The sequence below is a fragment of the Dama dama genome, chromosome 11 (genome assembly GCF_033118175.1).
Source record: "Dama dama isolate Ldn47 chromosome 11, ASM3311817v1, whole genome shotgun sequence".
Classification (NCBI taxonomy): Eukaryota; Metazoa; Chordata; class Mammalia; order Artiodactyla; family Cervidae; genus Dama; species Dama dama.
Genome location: NC_083691.1, coordinates 7,326,067 through 7,346,149, shown reverse-complemented (window position 1 = coordinate 7,346,149; position 20,083 = coordinate 7,326,067). Strand labels below are relative to the sequence as shown.

The window sequence follows — 20,083 nt, the reverse complement described above, 5'->3', positions numbered from 1 at the left end:
CCAAGCACATGTGGTCATTGCTTCCAGTGGGGGGCCTGCTCTTTGGGGTGTGGGTCGGGGGAGGCTCCAGGAGGGCAGAGGAGGCCTGGCGGGGCCATTTGGCCCTCGGCATGGAGGGGCCAGTGCAATGCCATGGATGTGGGTGGGCAGCCTGGGTGTGGGTCCTGCTCTGGCAGCATCTAGGTAAGGTCACTGGGCTCTGAGCCTCGGAGGCCCTGTCTCTAAGGTATAGGTATTGCATCCGGCAGGGACTGCAGAACCAGCCCCTCGATCACTGTAAATCTGAAGTTCTCATGGGTAGCTGGACAATCGCATGACTTATTTCAAAAGTACAGTACTCCCCTCTTTTGGGCAGGGGCACATTCTAAGACCCGGATGTCTGAAACCATGGATAGTACTGAATCCCATATATACTATGTTTTTTCTATATACGTACCTATATTATATGTTATGTCATTAACTCAGTCACTCAGTCGTGTCCAGCTCTTTGCGACCCCATGGACTGTAGCCCACCAGGCTCCTCTATGGAATTTTTCCAGGCAAGAATATGGGGGTGGGTTGCCATGCCCTCCTCCAGGGGAATCTTCCCAACCTGGGGGTCGAACTCACGTCTCTTGCGTCTCCTGCATTGGGAGGCAGATTCTTTACCACTGCACCACCTAGGAAGCCCATATAGGCCTGTGGTAAAGTTTATGTAAATTAGGCACAGTAAGAGATGAACAACAATAATGAAATGGAAGGAACAATTAAAACAGTACACTAATAAAAATGTGTATATGGTCTGTCTCTCAAAATATACAAATTGAATGCCTTTTCCATCTCAACTAATCACTTACTACATACCTGTAAGTTTTGCAGCTTGAGATGCGACAGAAAACACGAATTTTTTTCATAATTTCATGGATAAAAGCTTCGTCCTTCCCATAGATCTCAGCACCTCAGTAAACATATTTTTCCTTTCCTTATTAAGTCGAGCACTTTCACCTCTTCACTTAAAGGAAGCACTTGTCAGCTTCTCTTTGGCATATTCTGATAGCCAGCATCACTACTTTGGTGCTTGCGTGTTAGTCACTCTGTCGTGTCCAACCCTTTGCAACCCATAGACTGTAGCCCGGGAGGCTCCTCTGTCCGTGGGATTTTCCAGGCAAGAATACTAGAGTGGGTGGCCATTTCCTCCTCCAACTTTTGTGCTTGGGGACCATTATTTAGTAAAACAGGGTGACTCAAACACAAGCACTGTGATGCTGTGACAGTCATTCTGATAATGCAGAGGGCTGGTAAGTGACTAGAAGGCAGGTAGGGTAGACAGCATGGATGCGCCGGACGGAAGGCAACGGAGCAGGATGGCTCGAGACAGCACGAGCTTTCATCACACTGCACTGAATGGTGTGCGCTTAAAACTTATGAATTATTTATTTCTGGAATTTTCCATGTAATAGTTTCAGACTGTGGTTGACTGAGGGTAAGTACCACCTTGGAAAGCAAAACTGGATAAGCTGGGACCACTGTACTTGAAAGTTTTTCTGTATTTTTTGAAAATTTTACATGTACAGAAGTTAAAAAGAAAACCGTATAAAGCACACCCACAAAATCCACACTTCGAGTCGGTAATTAACGCCTTGCCATAGTTGTTTCATGCATACAGTCCTTTTAGAAAATATTTTGGAGTAAGTTTTAGGCTTGTGCTTCCTCCCTAAACTACTTGAAAAAACTTACCTTAAAAATAAGGTAGTTCTCTGGCTTAATCACAATACAAACATAACACCTTAAAAATGAGCACTAGCTCTCTAATATCTGTTGGGATTCTGAAAAACTTTTCCTGATTAACTGGAGACAGACCCCAGCTCAACCTAAAAAGAGGGTAAGTATTTGATTCTTCCCCTCTACCGATTTCATACTCAAGGAGATGTAATTATTAATACCCCCAATGCTGTGTTTAGTTAATGCTGTGTTTAATTAATACACCCCAAATAAGTGTTTAAATAGCTTTATTAAGGTATGATTTGTATACCATAGAATGCACTTACTTTAAATGATTGTTTTTAGTAACTTTAGTAACTTTACAGAGGTGTCAAACTGTTACCAAAATGTTCAGTCACTTGATCGTGCCCAACTCTTTGCGACCCATGAACTACAGCATGGCAGGCTTCCCTGTCCTCCACTCTCTCCTGGAGTTTGCTCAAACTCATGTCCACTGAGTCAGTAATGCCCTCCAACCATCTCATCTGTCGCCCCCTTCTCTCCTGCCCTCAATCTTTCCCAGCATCAGGGTCTTTTCCAATGAGTCGACTCTTCGCATCAGGTGGCCAAAGTATTGGAGCTTCAGCTTCAGCATCAGTCCTTCCAATGAGTATTCAGGGTTGATTTCCTTTAGGACTGACTGGTTGGATCTCCTTGCAGGCCAAGGGACTCTCAAGAGTCTTCTCCAACACCACAGTTCAAAAGCATCAATTCTTCAGCACTCAGCCTTCTTTATGGTCCAACTCTTCCATCTATGTATGACTACTGGAAAAACCATAGCTTTGACTATACGGATCTTTGTTGGAAAAATGATGCCTCTGCTTTTTAATGTGCTGTCTAGGTTTGTCACAGCTTTTGTTCCGAGGAGCAAGCATCTTTTCATTTCATGGCTGCAGTCATCGTCCACGGTGATTTTGGAGCCCAAGAAAATAGTCTGTCACTGATTCCATCGTTTCCCCATCTATCTGCCATGAAGTGATGGGACCAGGTGACATGATCTTAGTTTTTTCAATGTTGAGTTTCAAGTCGGCTTTTTCGCTCTACTCTTCCATCTTCATCAAGAGTCTCTTTAGTTCCTCTTCCTTTTCTGCCATTAGAGTGGTGGTGCTACCACAGTACAGTCTCAGAATATTCTCACCACCCCCAGAAGACCTCTAGTACTTGACTGCAGTGACTCCCCCAGCCCCCAGGTTGCCACCAGTTTACTTTTATGACTTGCCTTTTCTGGACACTTCCTGTAAATGGAGTCATACAATGTGATCTTTTGAGCTTGACTTCTTTACATATAAGGTTCATCCATTTTATAGTATGCATCAGTATTTAATTCCTCTGTTGCTGAATAGCATTCTGTGAAGAGTTTTACCTCTTTTTTGAATCACCACTATGGACTCAAGGATTATTATTTATTCCATAATTTACACTCAGTTACAGTCATTTTTCTGATGCTCCAATGGTCACAAATTTGACCAGAGGAAGCCCAGTTGAGTTGGCTCCTGGGTCCTTTAGACACTCCCACCCCCCGAATTCATCTTTGAGAACTTCATTTCTAGCATAACAAGTCCCAGGAAGCTCAGAAACCCAGACACCAGAGCTGGGAAGGCCCCCAGGGGAATCCTGGCTCGTTTATTCCTCCGGTGGTCAGTGAGTGGACTGTTACAATCACAGCCCGACGAATTGTGCCTCTGGGAATCCATGTCCTTAAATAGACCTCTCCCACATCAGCTCTGACCTTGGCCATGAGACCTGCTTTGGCCAGTGAACAAGAGTGATGTGATGCAAGCAGAGGCTTGGTGAGCCCCGGAGCACTGGGACTGGTCCTCTTGGAGAATATCTGCGGCCGTGAAAACCTTGGCCTCTCTGCTGAGGAGGCCATGTAGAGGAGAGTGTGGCACCTGGGCCAGCAGCCCCAGCTAAGTACCAGATTTAAGGGATGTGCCTGGGACCCCACAGCCCAGTCGAGTCATGAGTGACCCAGCAGAATTGAGCCCAGCCAAGTTGCAGATCTTGAACAACAAAATGGTGATGGTCTTAAGGCACTAGGTTTGAGGCTGGCTTGTTACACAATAGTAGGTAACAGATTCCAGTCCCTCTGTTTGTTTCCCTGTTGTTTTTTTTTTAATATTTGTTTATTCGACTGCACCGGGTCTTAGTTGTGGCAGGCGAAATCTTTAGTTGCAGGATGTGAACTCTTAGTTGCGGCATGTGGGATCCAGTTCCCTGACCAGGGATGGAATCCAGGCCCCCTGCATTGGGAGCACAGTCTTAGCTGCTGGACCAGCAGGGAAGTCCCCATCCCCCCACTGATGAAAGGGGAAATTGAGAGGGGAGGACGACCACCCCCCAGCACGCGGGCAAGACGGCAGCAGCCCAGGACGGACACCCATCTCTCCTGAACCCGTTAGGCTTCTGCCGCGTTGCCCATGAGAGTGATTCCGGTGCAGTGTGAGCAGGGTGTGGAAGATAAAATCTCGTAGCATTGTCTGGGTTCACATCAAGTGCTCGGTAAAAGCGGGTTCAGTTACATATAAATGGCTCTCGGGGCAGGTACACAAATGGGACAGGACAGTTGAAGAAGGCTCATTTGTTCACCGGAGAAGGCAGTGGCAACCCACTCCAGTACTCTTGCCTGGAAAATCCCATGGCCAGAGGAGCCTGGTAGGCTACAGTCCATGGGGTCGCTACGAGTTGGACACGACTGAGCGACTTCACTTTCACTTTTCACTTTCATGCATTGGAGAAGGAAATGGCAACCCACTCCAGTGTTCTTACCTGGAGAATCCCAGGGACAGAGGAGCCTGGTGGGCTGCCGTCTATGGGGTCACACAGAGTTGGACACGATGGACGCGACTTAGCAGCAGCAGCAGCAGCAGCATTTGTCCACCAAGAATTCACTGGGTGCCTACTGTGTGCCAAGCACAGCTCGAGGTGTCACTTGGGACAGTGACAGGCACTGGAGCCAGCTTGCACCCCATCTGCTAGCGAGAGCTGCCTGCTCATCTCGTCCCAGCTCCTGGTCTGGTGTTATCACAGTAGTGGCTGGAGAGTGGCCACAGGAGAGAGTGTTTACATGGGAATCAACACATGCTGCAAACCGGGGGAGCTTGTGGGCGCCCTTGGTGGCTCAGTGGTAAAGAATCTGCCTACAATACAGGAGACCCAAGTTCAGTCCGTGAGTTGGGAAGATCCCCGGAGAAGGGAATGGCTACTCCCTCCAGTATTCTGGCCTGGAGAATCCCATGGACTGTATAGTCCATGGGGTCACAGAGAGTCAGACACAACTGAGTGACTTTAACTTTTTTAAAAAACATTTTTGAATTGACAGTTTTACTTATTTTTAAATATTTATATTTATTTATACAGCTGCACCAGGTCTTAGTTGCGGCATGCAGGATCTTTAGTTGTGGCATCTTTGGTTGTGTAATCCTTGGTTGCTGTATGTGGGATCTAGTTCCCTGACCAGGGATCCTTGCATTGGGAGTGCAGAGTCTTAGCCACTGGACCATCAGGGGAAGTCCCAGAAATGTGTCTTGAGGACTTGCCTCCATGGTATCTGGACTACCAAGCTCTGACTTCTAGAAGCCTCTAATACGCAATGAGTGGCTCCTCTCAGAGGTTTTGAAGCCAAACTGTCACTTCTACTTTGAGTCCATTTGTCTTTCTTCTTTGCATTTTCAAGACCCAGCAGTCTCGCAGTCTCACAGCCTCCATGGGAATAACAGTTTCTCCAGGGTGTCGCCCTTCTTAGGCTTTATCCTTCTCTTCACCCCTGACGCCGAGACTTGGTCTGGCAACCGCCTAGGAGCTCGAACAGTCCTTGAAATGCACGAACGAACTTCTAATCTAGAGGGCGGCAGCTGACACATTTCAGAGAAACAGGCCTGGAGGCGGGGGGGGGGGGGGGGGGGGGGGGGGGGGAAGAGTTTTTCCCTAGGGACTTTGAGCGCATGCCAGGGTGGCTAGCGTGCAGTGCACAGGGTTAGAGCCGCCCTGTCAGTGAACTCCCTTCTAGAGGAGAGGCCAAAGTGAAAGGCCAGCTCTGCTCAGGACTGCTGGGGCTGGTCTGAGGACTCCTGTGGGCCGTGGGAGGAGGCAGCCTGCAGTTCAGTTGACAGGATGCAGGCTGGTTCAGAACCTGGGCCTGCCCATCCACCGGAACAGGATTGAAATCCTGGCTCTGTGACACATTAGTGGGGTGACCTGGCAAGTGGTGGGACACTCAGACCCTTACTGTCCTCAGCTATAAACTGAGCATAATGAAGAGCTGCCTCGCAGGCTGCAGTGGAGGTAACACCAGTGACTAAGGATGGAGAAACTCCCAGGATGCACAGAGATACCAGGGGCATTGCTGGTCTACCTCTCAGCTCAGGGAGGAGGCAGGTGCCTCCTGCAGCCTCCCCTCACAGCATTCATGCCTGCATCACCCAGCTCCTCATCCACATAGCGGGTCTGACCAGTCATCTCATGGGACTCTGCCCTGGCTCCTAGGCACATCTCCGTTGGAAAAGCAACCCTTGGTACACAAAAGACATGCAGGAGGCTGTTCCTAGAAACACCGTTCCTAACCTCCTAGATCTGGAAACACCCCAAAGTCCAGCAAGACTCAAATGGAAAGTCAACCATGGTGTGTTCACAACGTGGAGCTCTACACAGCAAGCGTGAGTGAACTACAGCCAGAGGTTTCCTCACGGATCTTACAAACAATGCTGGGGAAAGGAGCCACGCCCCCAAAGCATACACTGTAGGAGTCCGCTTACAGAAAAGTACCCGAAGCAGACCGACTTAATGTATGGGGCTGGCAGTGGGGTCGGTGGTCACCCTGGGGTTGACTAGATGGGGTGTCAGGAGCTCCTGGAGCTCTGGTTCTCGATCTAGGGGGCTGCTAACACAGGTGTACTTAGTTTGCAAAACATCATCAAGCTATACACCTTCGACTTCTGGGCTTTCCTGTATGAAAGGTATGCTTTTTGCTTTTTTTTTTCCCCAAAGGCAAAACCAAACAACGGTGGTCTTTCAAGGTCCCCTCCGTGGTCACCAAGAGTGGCCCTCAACATTTTGGGAGGCCAGTCCGCTGCCAGGTCCCTCTCTGCCTGCCCCTCACCTCTCCCTTGCCAATTTCATTGTGCTGTTCCCTCCACCAGGAAAACCCCACCCCAGCTAACTCCCTCTCATTGTATAGTTCCTCACCCTGGCCGCTTCCTCCTCAACACTCTCTCTGAGGTGAGAAGATCCTGGCTTTCAGTGACTTGGCTTCTCCCCCATGAAATGCCTTCTAACCAGGGAGGGGCAAAGCAGCCAGACCAGGCAGCCCGGTCACAGGGAACTATTCTGGGAAACTCACAGCTCACACCTCCTGCCTCTCAGAAGCTAACAGAGGCAGTGCCTGAAGCAGCTGAGGGCAGGTGGCAGGGAAGTGGACCCCGCTGACCCAGACAAGCCCAGGCTGGGTCGGATGGGGCGCTGAGTCCAGCTGAGGAGTCCCAAGGGACGTCCTGGCTTGCTGGTTGGTTCCAAGTCACCATCATCTCCCTAGTCCTTCCAACCTCGTCCATGGTGTGGACTCGAGCTGCCTGGCTGGTTCTCAGAATAAGCCACTCTGGTCAGGGAGCCACTCCGCTGTATTCTCACTTCTCCTGACAAGCAATTAGGTCGTCTATCAGGCACGTGTTCTAGCATCAGCCTGGGCCAGGCTCCAATACATAACAAGCCCTGACTTTACGTTGCCCAGGTCTTCGCCAACTATGGGTGCAACCAGTTATATCAGAATCCCGGGGAACAAGAATGTAGACTCCAAGGTTATAACCCAGATCTACTGGATCAATCCAGGCACCATTTTCTTTTTATTTTTTTCCCCCCGGATCAGTTTTATTTTTTTAAAAATCAAATACATATTTAATTAAGAAACTAGTAATGCAATATTACCCAAATAAAATGTAAGCACGTGTTCAATTATCACATTCCATATTTCAGAGAAGAGGTGTTAAGGATGTATGCCGTAAGTTTATTTACAAACATCTCTAGGATGCTGAGTTCAAGGGTTTGATCCTTTAAAGAGATTGCACCTCTTAATATGTTCCTCTTCCTATCTGTCTCATGGATTACTTTTTAAGCAGTTGGTGTCTTACTATAAAGAAAGGTGCAGCAAATCCAGACCCAAAGAATAAAGTCATCATAGCTAGTAACCTCCACTTGTTTTCCACTGAAAATGGTATATTCTTCCCTGGTCCCTCCTCATAGTGGCTCCGATGAACCACAGAGGTTGTGAACCTCCAGACGCTCTGTCCCAACATAGCGCTGTTGGAAGCTCTACAAAAGATCCAGAGACTGAAGGCGGAAGAAATGACGGCTGCAAACTGCGCGCTGCTTCCTCACGACCTTCCCGGATCAGTTTTATTGGTCAATTTTTCCTTAAGTTATGTATCACAGTTTCCTGTTTCATATATATTATACATACATTTTTTCTTTTTGATTTTTTAAATTATCAAAGTATGATAACACATTTACAGGAGACTTGGGAAATATAGAACAAAGTTACATATAGTTCCACTATATATTACAATTATTTTTAAGTAGATAGATTTTTAGTTTGAGTTTCAATATCAAACTCTCAAAAATTAATAGAATGAATAGACAGAAAAAGTAGAAGGATATAGTAGACCTGAAAAGCACTATCAACCAAATCAACATAATTAAGATTTATACTATTTTCACACACCAGCAGGACACAAATTCTATTCAATTACAGTCCAGCAGTGGTCAGTGTTGGGGTAGGAGAGGGGATGCAACGGTGGGAGCCCAGTGAAAGCCCCTTTCCTGGCCATGGAAACCTGTAAGTGAGATCAGACATCTGGGCCAGACTTGGCCAGGCAGAGGAGGGCAGAAGTGATGCATTCCAGGCAGAAGGAACAGCATATGCAAAGGACAGTAGACAAGAAGGGCCGGGCACCTTATCTAGACTGTAAGCACTGCAATCTAGCCAGAGAGATAGTGAGGGTAGGAGAGGGAGAGGTGGGCGGTAAGGCCTGGTTAATTCATGCAACCCCATGTAGGACACTGAGAGGAATGTTTTGCGAAAACTGAGGTATAGGTGTTTGCTTCCAAGATGCCTCATTAAGCAGCATAAATGTGACTAAATCAGTGTTAACCAAATGAAATGAGGGACAGAGTCTCTTAATTTCAATTACGCATCAATTCAGCACTAACTTGAGAGTCCTTTGGACTGCAAGGAGATCCAACCAGTCCATCCTAAAGGAGATCAGTCCTGGGTGTTCATTGGAAGGACTGATGGCTGAAGCTGAAAGTCCAGTAGTTTGGCCACCTCATGCGAAGAGTTGACTCATTGGAAAAGACCCTGATGCTGGGAGGGATTGGGGGCAGAAGGAGAAGGGGACGACAGAGGATGAGATGGCTGGATGGCATTACCGACTCGATGGGCATGAGTTTGAGTGAACTCCGGAAGTTGGTGATGGACAGGGAGGCCTGGTGTGCTGCAATTCATGGGGTCGCAAAGAGTCGGACAGGACTGAGCGACTGAGCTGAACTGAAGCTTCCGTCCCATTAAGCATCTTGGGGGGCTGACTTGTGCGCCCCGCCCCGGGATTTCCCTCCCCCACCTTTAATAGAAAGGTCGTCCGTCTTGTGTGATCTGTCTTTGTTGCCGGTCAGTAAAAAGGACAAAGAAAATAAATTTCCCTTGAGTCTCTGGCCTGTTTACTCGCATAACTAAGAGTAGATGAATTCAGACCCCAACGCGCCGAGGTTGCCTCCCCTCTTCGAGCACGCACTCTAACGGGAGCCCAGGCACCTGCAGACCCCGGGCGTGATCAGAGTACTGAGGAAGTCTTCACTCCGCGCAGGTCCCCGCAAAACCAAAGCTCCCACCAAAAGTTCAACACGCCCCCCAAGCTAGGGGCTGATTGGCCCGCCTTGCCCACACGGCGAGCCGGTCTCACCTTCTGATTGGCTGTTCTGCCCCTTGTTGTGCGCCGAAGCCCTCCTCTTCTCTGATTGGTCAGGCCCTTACCTGCGCTCTCTCCGGATTGGGCGCTGGCTGGGACGGCTAACAGGCTCCTAGGGGCCCTGCGTTCTGATTCGCCGTTGGGGCCAGCACCACGGCCTGCACGCTGAATGGCTGCGCCGCTACCTGTATCGGTCTCCGATTGGGTGAGAGGAGGCTCCCCAGCGTGATAGGTCAGGACCACCGCCCCCCTGGCTCCCCATTGGCTGCTGTGCGAAGCCCGGTCTCCGGGTAAGATGGCAGCGGACGGACAGTGCTCGCTCCCTGCTTCATGGCGGCCGGTGACCCTCACCCACGTCGAGTATCCTGCAGGTAAAAGGCAACCCCGGCTCCGAGGATGACTTCCCGAGGCCGGCCTGTCAGTGTCTGGTGCTTTGGCAGGCGCAAGCCCGCGAAGGGGGCGCCGGGGCACCCGGGTAGGAACTGTCAAATAGTGAGCCATGGAGGGGTTCGGCCGGCGCGCGCGCCGCGCAGGCGCAGTGGTGTGGCGATGAGCTGGGCGAAATTGTGAGCGTCTCTCGCGCATTCTGCGGCTGCGCGTCCGGGGAGCTCCCCTGGGTCCCGGGGCGCCGGTGGGCTGTCTTGGGGCGGTGGTCTGGGTGAGGTGGGAAAGGATAACTGGCCTGGACCAGGGCCTTTCTTCCCTGCCCTTCTCGGAGCCGGAGAGGCTGGACTTTCTCCCCGGCTCATAGGGAGTGCCTGCTTTCTGCAAACAGTGCTATTGGGCAGCCGTAAGAAAGAGCTCCCCATTGCTGGGAGTGTGCCAGTCGTGGCCAGGCAGCTCTTCGTTGTTGGGGTACTTCTGATGCCACGCCCTGGGCAGAGCACTGCTCCACAACTCAGGGGACCTTGGGGGCGGGTGGGGGCAGACAGCCCCTGGAGCTTCCCGTCGGACCCAGCTCTGGAAGCTCAGGGCTTTCTACCTGGCAGGTCTTGGAGTGACCTGTTCCGGAGGCGGTTTAGTAGAGTGCTGCAGAGCTTGGGCCTTGGGGTCAGACTTCAAGCCGTGGCAAGTGACTTCATCCCTCTGTGCCTTTTCAAAGTGGAGCTGATCACAGTGCGTTCCTTCTAGTGGTGGTGCCAGAATCAGAAACAGGAGGTATGAGAAATGCTGAGTGCAGTGCCTGGTGTAGAGTAAACATTCAAGAGATAATTGCAATGAACGTGATCCCGCCTTCCCAGGACCCTCTCAAGCCCACGCCTCCATCTCTGTGTAGGATGGTTGGGTGTTGGGTGAGGCTGGGGTTGGGGGGGTGTCTTCTCAGTGAGCCCTGGGGACCCCAGGAAGGACCTGCTTGTGCAGAGACGTGAGAACCTAGCCCTGCTGAGGGCCCCAGGGCTGGATGCCAGGGAACTTTGACCCTAGGTGTTCTGGGTTCTAGTGGGGGGTGGGGCAGCCCTACTGTTGCTCTAGCTTGCCTTCTGCCTGCCTTACCTACCGTTCACCCGTCATTCATTGAGCTGGTGTCCACTGAGCGCCTCCTGAATGCCAGCCCTGGGCTCCGCCCTGTGTTTTGAATGGTGAACAGATGGGTATGTCCCTGAACTCCTGGACTGGGTGCAGGTGGGAGGGGGGGACAAAGTCCACTATACAGGAGGGAAACTGCGGCCTGGAAAAGGGAAGAGTCTTGCCTTAAGGTCTCAGCACCTTCATGATTTCCCCTCCCTGGGCAGGGAGTAGCTTTTCTGGGTGCTCACAGTGAGAGGAATGAACCTGGCAGATGTGAGCAGCATGACTCAGGCTGTGATGAAGGACCCTTTTCAGGGACCAGAGGAGAGACCTGGCTGAGCCTGAGGGCCTCTTCTCTGGGGGTCTTCTAGTCCCCTGCTAATTCTTCTGTGACCCCCCTGCACTTCTCCTTCACACCCCTCATCACACTGACTCTTGTTTCCTTCCTCCGTTCATTTACATCATTTTGTTTTTGTTTAGTCGCTAAGTTGTGTCTGACTCTTGGTGACCCCATGGGCTATAGCCCGCCAGGCTCCTCTGTCCTTGGAATTCTCCAGGCAAGAATACTAGAGTGGGTTGTCATTTCCTCCTCCAGGGGATCTTCCCAACCCAGAGATCGAACCCATGTCTCCTGCATTGGCAGGCAGATTCTTTACCGTTGAACCACCAGGGAAGCTCTAACATCATTTTAGAGCCCAGTTACGTGTTGAGTGCTGTGCTGGATTTGGGGGTCAAGTGAAGTGTAGAGATCGCACTCCTGCACTCATGATGCCTGCTTTCTAGAGAAAGAGAAAGATACTGGACAGATGTCTCCACTAATGAGTGGTGTCATAAACGACGCCCTGGTTACAGATTCTGAGAGCTCTGCAATGGCAGGAAAGCGTCTTTTATTTTTTTTTTGCCACTGTGGTGGGTGCTTAATTGATGTCGTGTTAACCCAGACAGCCTCCCAGGTGCGGGAAACCGTGTGCAAGAGTCCGGAAGTAGGGCAGAGCCCGGTGTATTCAGGGAACTAGAATGTAGTCCCTGGAACTGGAGCAGAGGGTGGGAGGGAAGCAGGGCCAGGATTGCAGGGCATGATGAGCTGGGCTGAGGTGGGACTTATCCCAAGGGCAGAGAGAGCCACTCGGGGCTTTGATTGGAGAATGGTAAGGCCAGAGTCGCTGAGAGCATCTGCAGGAAGTTACAAGGTAGCACCTGCTGTGGGACAGGCCATGGAAGTGGCCAGAGGTTTGGGGGTGCCAGCCACTTCCTGTCTGCACGACCCAGGGTCATAGGCACTAGGTGGATGGCTGAGAGACCCAGAATCTCAGGGCTGGAAGGGGCCGGGCCACTGTGTGGATGAGGAGACAGAGCCCCGGAAGAGGGAAGAGCCTCACCCTGGTATCACTCAGCGGGTCTGGGGCAGCACTGGCTGATCTGTTCTCCCAGGCCAGTTCAAAGCCTGCCCTACCCTGGGTAAGTGTGGGCAAGGCCAGGTGTGTGCCCATCTCTTCAGCCTGGAAGTGGGGCTCAGCCCTGTGTGGGTACCTCCCTGCTGCCTGCGCGAGGCCAGGCCAGTGGTGGGGCCCTTTCTCGATTCTGGGTTCTCCAAACCTAAAAGTGCCCTGGGTGCCAGGGACCAAGGCGGGCATCACACAGGCCTCACACGTCAACGCTCCCATGGCTGGAGGAGGTGGGTACTGATATCCGTGGTTCACAGGTGAAAGAGCCATGGGTCAGGGAGGTAAAGTCCTTGCCGGAGTCCGTGTAGCCGCCAGTGCTGGCTTGGGCGCTGAACTGCACACTCTGACCCCAGAGCGGCCACGTGGCCGCCCTGCCTCCAGTGGCGAGGGGAGCCTTTGGACTTGGTGTCAGCCTTGCCCTTGAACACGGGGGCAGCTGGCTCTTGCTGGCTGGCTTCAGGATCCTCACACTGCCTCCGCCCCAGGCCTTTCTGGGGCAGAAGGCAGCGGTCAATAGGCGGCCATTTGTTTTGCCAGTAGAGCGGCAGCAGGTAGCCATTACTGCAATAGGCAGCCATAGTGGGCAGAGCAGACCGGCCTTGCTCCCTGTCTGAGTCTGCAGCGTGGACCCAAGTCCGTGTGCTGTCCAGAGAGTGCCAGGTTCCCCTGGAGGCCCAGGGCTTGGCTGGGCCCATCTCAGCACAGTGCTGTGTTCCAGAGGCATCCATGTGCCTGCTGGGCTGTCTCCTGGTCCAGAGTCCAGCCTCTGGGGCCCGACAAAGCCAGGTTCACGTTCCTGCTTTGGCGAGGTAATGGGTAAGTTTAGTTCGGTTCAATCGCTCAGTCGTGTCCCGACTCTTTGCAACCCCATGGACGGCAGCACGCCAGGCCTCCCTGTCCATCACCAACTCCTGGAGTTTACTCAAGCTCATCTGTCCATTGAGTCAGTGATGCCATCCAGCCATCTCATCCCCTGGATCTTAGTCAGACCCCGCCTCCTTCCTGCTGTGTGACTTTGGACCAGTCATGCAGCCCCTTTGGGGCTCAGTGCCTGCATCTGTAGAATGGGCCCAGTGACGCACCTGCTTTACACTCACGGTCTGTGGGTTTGAGGGCTCAGTAAACGCCCTGGCACACTGTGTCTGTGACCGAGGTGGTGTGGTCAGCCAGTACCCAGAGGCGTCTCCGGTCACCTGGCCCTGCCCTCTGGGGCCCTGTTGGGACCGCCTCTCTGACCCAGGCCCGGCTTGACTTGTGGGGGCCAGGCCGTCTTCGATGGCCGTGCCCTGCCCTCATGTTGTCCTCCCTGTCTTCCCAGGTGACCTCTCTGGCCACGTTCTCGCCTACCTGAGCCTCAGCCCTGTATTTGTCATTGTTGGTTTCGTGACCCTCATTATATTCAAACGGGAGCTGCACACGGTGAGTGAGTCCCGCTCCCCACGGCCCCACCCCAGGGAGGAGGGGCCTCCCCATCCCATCCCAGGTGCTTTGCTTTCCCTTCCATGCCGCCACCTCTCTTGAAGTGTGTGGAGCCTCCTGGCTGGTTCCAGGTTGTCCCCGGGGCTGGGAGGTTCAGTCGGAGGCCAGCAGGTTACCCAGAGGCCCCGCTGACCACACATCTTCCCAGCAGATCTCGTTCCTGGGGGGCCTGGCGCTGAACGAGGGGGTCAACTGGCTGATCAAACACGTCATCCAGGAGCCACGACCCTGTGGAGGTAGGGCCCAGGCCTCAGGAGCCCGCCAGGTGAGGGCATCCCTGGGAGGCCCGAGTCCCCCACGCCCTGTTCTCTCCCCCCAGGCCCCCACCCGGCAGTGAGCACCAAGTACGGGATGCCCTCCAGCCACTCCCAGTTTATGTGGTTCTTCTCCGTCTACTCCTTCCTTTTTCTGTATTTAAGGTGAGCCTCTGCCCCTGCCAGGCTCGGCCAGGGACCCAAAGTGCCGCGAGCACTTGGGATGCCCGCTGGCTGGGGCTCGGCCTCTCCCAGGGGTGGGAGGAGCTCCAGCGAAGGCAAGAGGCACCCAGGGAGCCTGCAGATGGGGGCCGGGGGCTGTGTGTGCGGGGGGCTGGGGCCCCAGGCTGTGGGCTGAGGCTGCCTGACAGGGTTGTTTTCCCAGAATGCACCAAACGAACAACGCCAGGTTCCTGGACTTGCTGTGGAGGCACGTGCTCTCGCTGGGTCTCCTCACTGTGGCCTTTCTAGTCTCCTATAGCAGGTACAGCGGGAGGGGGCAGCCTCCCCACCCCTGCCCCCGCCCTGCCCACTGAGGTCTGGCTGGATTCTGGGCCCTCACGGTGGACCCGAGCCCTGGAGCCTATGAGCAGGGCCGAGAAGGGGGCCCCCAGCCTCTCAGGTTAAAAGGCCAAGGCTCCAGCTGCCCCGTGCTGCCCAGTCCTTGCTCTCTGCTCTTGGTGGGGGCCATGATTCCAGCGTCAGCCATCTGTTGCCATGTCCTGAAGGAGCCCTTCACAGACATACTCCGAAGTTCGAGGGCTGGGGACAAATCCCAGCCAAGCCATCCCTTCACCTCTATAGAGTCGGGGGCGTCCCTGTTGGGGTGCGGCCCCTTGCCTGATTCTGGAAGCATCTCTGAGTCCGTGTGGCCCCAGGACTCTGTCCTTTCTGTGGGTGTCTCCCGTGTGTGTGCAGGGCTCCCCGGGGAAGCTGGTACTTGGGCATGGGGGCGCGGGCTGTGCGGGCTTGTCTCCGGCTGGCTCTTGTGAACTCGCCTCTGTCCTCGGCCCAGGGTCTATCTGCTGTACCACACCTGGAGCCAAGTGCTCTATGGGGGCATCGCTGGAGGCCTGATGGCCATCGCCTGGTTCATCTTCACCCAGGAGGTCCTCACCCCGCTATTCCCTAGGATAGCAGCCTGGTAACTGCCTCCCGCCCGTGTTGCTCTCCCCTCTCCCCGCACCTTCCCAGACACTATGTCCCAGGCCCCCTCCTGCCAAGGGGCCATCAGTGAGGGGAACCCAGACATGCCAACCCCAGCCTCAGTCTCCCGGGGAAGGCCCCAGTGCGCAGGGGCGTAGGAAGCAGGGCCCGCTCGCCTGGCTTCTATCCCCCCCAGGGGTTTTCTCAGTCCAGAAGCCTCTGTCCTCGCCTGGCCTCTCGGGGGCTTGGAAAGCAGCGTGTGTCCTTCTGGACTGTATGTATCTTGGGGCCGTGTCCCAGCCTGAGTGTCACACCTGTGGCCCATCTGGATCTCTTAGTGGCCCGTCTTAGGGCAAAGACTGTGATCGGCATGGGGAGGGTGTGTTGCCAGCCCAGTGGAGGGGGTGATGTCCGGCTTGGTGACAGACCTTGATGTGGTCCTGGCTTGTGGGGTGTCTGTCTCTCCAGGCCTATCTCTGAGTTCTTCCTAATCCGAGACACGAGCCTTATTCCCAACGTCCTCTGGTTTGAATACACAGTAACCCGGGCAGAAGCCAGGTAAGTCAAGGGGACTGCGGTCACCAGGTCCTGGCTCAGTGGGGTGCAGCCCTCAGGCAGCACTGCTCCCATTTCTGGAAGGCACCCCAAGAACCAGGCCTTTGTCTAAGCACTTTTCTTATACCGCCTCATTGAGTCCTCCCCTGGACCCCATTTTACAGATGAGAAAACTGAGGCTCAGAGAGGAGTCACTTGACTGAGGATAGGCAGACCTCAGGTGTGGGAGCCAGACTGGGAACCCAGGCTGTTGGGCTCAGAGCCATGCTTTTAACCTCTGTGGCCCAGAACCAGAGAGCTGGGCGGCCAGGACTCTCAGGGGGACCTGTGTCAATACCCCCCGGGGCTATTCTGCCCAGACCCTTTTCGGCACGGTGAGTTAAGGGTACCTGAGGTTGCAGAGCAAGTCAGGATGGAGCTGACGTTGGCGCTTTCTGACTCAGCTCTCCTCTCCATGCACCTCAAATCCTAGGTGGGGTGCCCACTGGGGTGGGGAAGGCCTGGCTCCTTCACAGGTTCAGAGGGCAGCTGAGGCAAGACTGGGCTCCCATGCCAGCCTGGGAGGTTTCCTGAGGAGCCCTGGGTTCCTGGTGAGAGGAGCTGCAGGGCGGGGTCCCCGCAGTCGGGACATGTGTCCAGGACATCATGGTCTATATTATCCTAATGAACTTAGAGGTAAAGCTCTGTCTCCGCGAGGAAAGGGGATTTGAGGGCGTTAGAACAGTCAATCCCATTACTGGCGGAGGCCGCAGCTGGCCCAGGCTCTCCACCTGGCTCCTGGAGCCGCCCCGCTGCTCCCTTCATTCACCGAAACTTCCACGTGCCCCTTCTCCATGCCAGGCTGTGTGCTGGGGGCAGGCAGAGAGCAGGAGGGTGGTGGCCGGCAGGGGATGGTCACGAGGAATCAGGCACCTACCTGTGTGACCAGGGCCTTGGTCTTGAGAGCCTGCGGCGGGAACGTGATGCGGGGTTGGGGTGGTTGGCCATGCTGGCTGGGCGTGGCGGGAGAAAGCGGGCCCATTGGAGTTAGGATTTGACAGGGAGAATGCTCTCAGCATAGGAAACAGCGTGTATAAAGCTTCTGAGTCAGCAGATAGAGGCAGATGTGGCCAGAGCCCAGGGGAAGAAGGGGGCTGGCCAGGGGGTGAGGCTGAGACCGCATCATACAGGATCCGTGGGTACAGTTGGGTTTCTGCATTTCAGGTGGGACTCTTGACGAGCCCCATCCTCCTATCTGAGCCTCAGCCAGGCCCTCCAGGGAACAGGACTATCCCTGATTCCCTCAGGTTCCTGAGCCCATTGTAGGCACAGCCATGCCCCCAAATCAGGTACTGGGATCCACTGGGTCAGCAGTTCCCCTCTCTGCTTCCATATATCCCAGATGGAGAACTCAACTATCTTCTCGTCTGTTTTGCTTGATAATAACAGAATCCCACTTGTAAGTGGGAGTGCCCCAGATTTTCTGGAATCCAGCCAGGTCCCTCATGCCTGTGTTCTGTCATCCTGGCCCCAGCTGTGCGCCTGGCTCCTGGCTCCGCACTTGGACTCCAGAGCTGAGCACCTGGGGTGCAGGCCCAGCTGAGACACTGACCCTCCCTTTGCCCCAAGTCCCAGGTCCCCGAGCACGAGCTCTGATTGGCCCGGCTCAAGCTGACCCTGGGGGCCCCTGGGAGCGGGCCTTCACTCATTTTGATGGGATTGGAGGTAGGAAGGCGACAGCTGAGGGGGCGGCTCACTGAATGCCAGGAGCCCCCTCATTTGACCCCCCCACCCCTATTTTGTAGGAACAGACAACGCAAGCTGGGGACGAAGCTGCAGTGACGGGTGAGCGTGGCTGGCTCCAGCCTCCAGATCTGGCCTGCACGATTCCTTGCAGGATGGATGGGATGACAGTAAGAGGGACGAAGCAGAGACCTCTACAGACCCAAGTCACTGAGTGGAGCCTTTTTTTTGCTTATTTTAATTTTGATGAACAGAGTGGACCAAAGGGCTGAGCCAGCCCCTCAGCCAGGACCCTGGAGGGCCTGCTGCTGGGGGGGGTGGCCTCATGGCCAGAGACCCTCACAGTGCTGCTGCCAGCCCCCAGTCGGGCAGAGCGTGCCCTTGGCATGGGCACCAGGGTGTGGGGTAGAGGAGGAGGGCTCGCACCTCTGGTCACAGGGCCAGGAAATCCAGGTGGCGTGAAAAGTGCACACTATTTATTTTTGGGTTTTGTCAAAGGCAGATGGAATTTTGGAGAGGAGGCTAGAAGAGCCTGCTGTGCGGGGGCCTCCCTGTGTACTGAGCGGCCCAGGTCAGCTCCCCAGGCCCTTTGCCCTGGGCCCGAGAGGTGGCCTGCCTGGGGGCCCCAGGGGAGGGAGCATCCCCACGTCCTTCCTGCCGCCAATGCCATTCCAGAACCTCGGTCAGTGTTTCCTGCGTGGGGCTGGGCCCAGAGAGAGCGCGCGTCTGGCGCTGCTGTCCTTGTGTCCTGCCCGCATTGACCCTGCACCACAAGGGCTTTCTCTGGTCCCCTGTCCCCAAGACAGTGGTCCCTCTCTGACAAAAAGAGCCTGCACATGTGGGTGAGCAAACCCAAGCTGTTTACAGCTCTTTCCTGTCCTGCCGTCCGGTAGTGGTTCGTCTTCATCTCCACCCAGACAAACTGCAGAGGGAGTGGGAACTGGTGGGGGGAGTGAGGCAGTGGTGTACTGTCTCGTCCCCCAGCCCCCCCCCCCCCCCGCCCTCTCTGTGTTCTGAGCATTCCTCGTCCTTCCCACCCCCTCCGAGAGGCTGGGAACCTGCTTGGGTCACCCTGGCCTGTGTCCGGGGTGTGGCTAGCAGATCCCCAGGGCCCAGCTCAGAGGCCAGCTCCTCCCAATCTTGAAGTCTCTTTGAAATGGAGTTGTGGAGAGGAGATGCTTCCAGACTTGGAAGCTTCTAGAGTGGAACCAGACTGCTCGGGACCTGCGTTCCGATCCCCCCCCCCCCCCCCCTTTTCTTTATGGAGGTTATTAACCTGCTGCTGAAGCACAATATTTTGGTGCTTTCTTTTCTCATTTGTTCAAGACAGTGTCCAAAGCCATTCCAGACGCCAGGACCAGGGGCCTAATTTTGGGGAAGGTTGGTTGGTCCCCACATTTTCCTTTCCTTCCCTTCTTATTTTTATTTTTTACTTTTTTTGCCTGAGACAAGCCAAGTGTGAGGTGGTTTGACTTAAGAAAAATCAATGAAATTGTTTACTATTGTTTTAAAATAAAATCTTGAACTCTCGCAGCTTGAGCACGTTGACTGAGCTGATGGGAGGGGCCTGGGGCACAGCTGTGGGGACACATGACCCTGAGGGGCAAGGGGGTGTGGCGAAGACCAAAAAAATCCTAACCAAAAAAAATCCTAAGGATCTCTGAGACATCTCGTCCCCTCCGGCCCCCAAAGCCAGGAATGGCCTCTGTGACCCTTGGCACCAGGATCTGAGGTCAGCCCCACCAGACCCCATCTACTGCCCTGCGCTGTCCTGGCTGGCTCTGCCCTCACTAAGCCCGGCTTTCCTCTGTGTGACTGACAGCCCTTGAGGACAGAGGACAGCCAGCAAATCTGTCCTTCCTCAGCTTCTGTCAGGATAAACAGCTCCACCCCTTGTTGAATTCACTACTTCTTGAGTGTGCAGACAGGTATTGGGCTTTGAAAGAAAGAACTGCAAACTGACCTGGGTTTTGTAGGCCTTGTAGGAGTGAAATGAACACAAGTCATTTCAAGGGTCCAGAGTGGGGGTTCTAACCCTTAATTCATTAAAGCTGATTCAGAAGAGCTTCACCCTTAGGGTGAAGGTGAATCAGAAGTAATCCCATCCTCCCATGAGCTTGAAGGCTGGGTTTGGGTGCCCCACCGTGGTCCACAGAACCTTGACATTTAGTTCAGGTGACCTCACCCCGTGTGGGTGGCAGAAGCAAACAAATCCCTGGAGGAAGGAACCTTTGTGCTAGAGTTCAGTTATATATAGTTTTAAGAAATTACCATGAAC

The 20,083-nt window shown here is 53.9% G+C and overlaps 2 protein-coding genes across 2 annotated transcripts; one reads left to right on the top strand and one right to left on the bottom strand.

Annotated features, from left to right (window-relative positions):
- Positions 1-7,595: 7,595 nt before the first annotated feature.
- LOC133064402 (cytochrome c oxidase subunit 7C, mitochondrial-like) lies at positions 7,596-9,783 on the bottom strand. The gene has a single exon (XM_061154438.1). The coding sequence runs from the start codon at positions 8,025-8,027 to the stop codon at positions 7,836-7,838; it is 192 nt and encodes a 63-aa protein (XP_061010421.1). The 5' UTR covers positions 8,028-9,783; the 3' UTR covers positions 7,596-7,835.
- Positions 9,784-9,929: 146 nt separating this feature from the next.
- Positions 9,930-19,335, top strand: DOLPP1 (dolichyldiphosphatase 1). The gene is made up of 8 exons (XM_061154437.1): positions 9,930-10,066; positions 13,968-14,068; positions 14,280-14,364; positions 14,448-14,547; positions 14,768-14,866; positions 15,398-15,526; positions 15,997-16,086; positions 17,868-19,335. Exons 1-8 carry the CDS (start codon positions 9,991-9,993, stop codon positions 17,902-17,904), a joined length of 717 nt encoding a protein of 238 aa, XP_061010420.1. The 5' UTR covers positions 9,930-9,990; the 3' UTR covers positions 17,905-19,335.
- Positions 19,336-20,083: the final 748 nt, after the last annotated feature.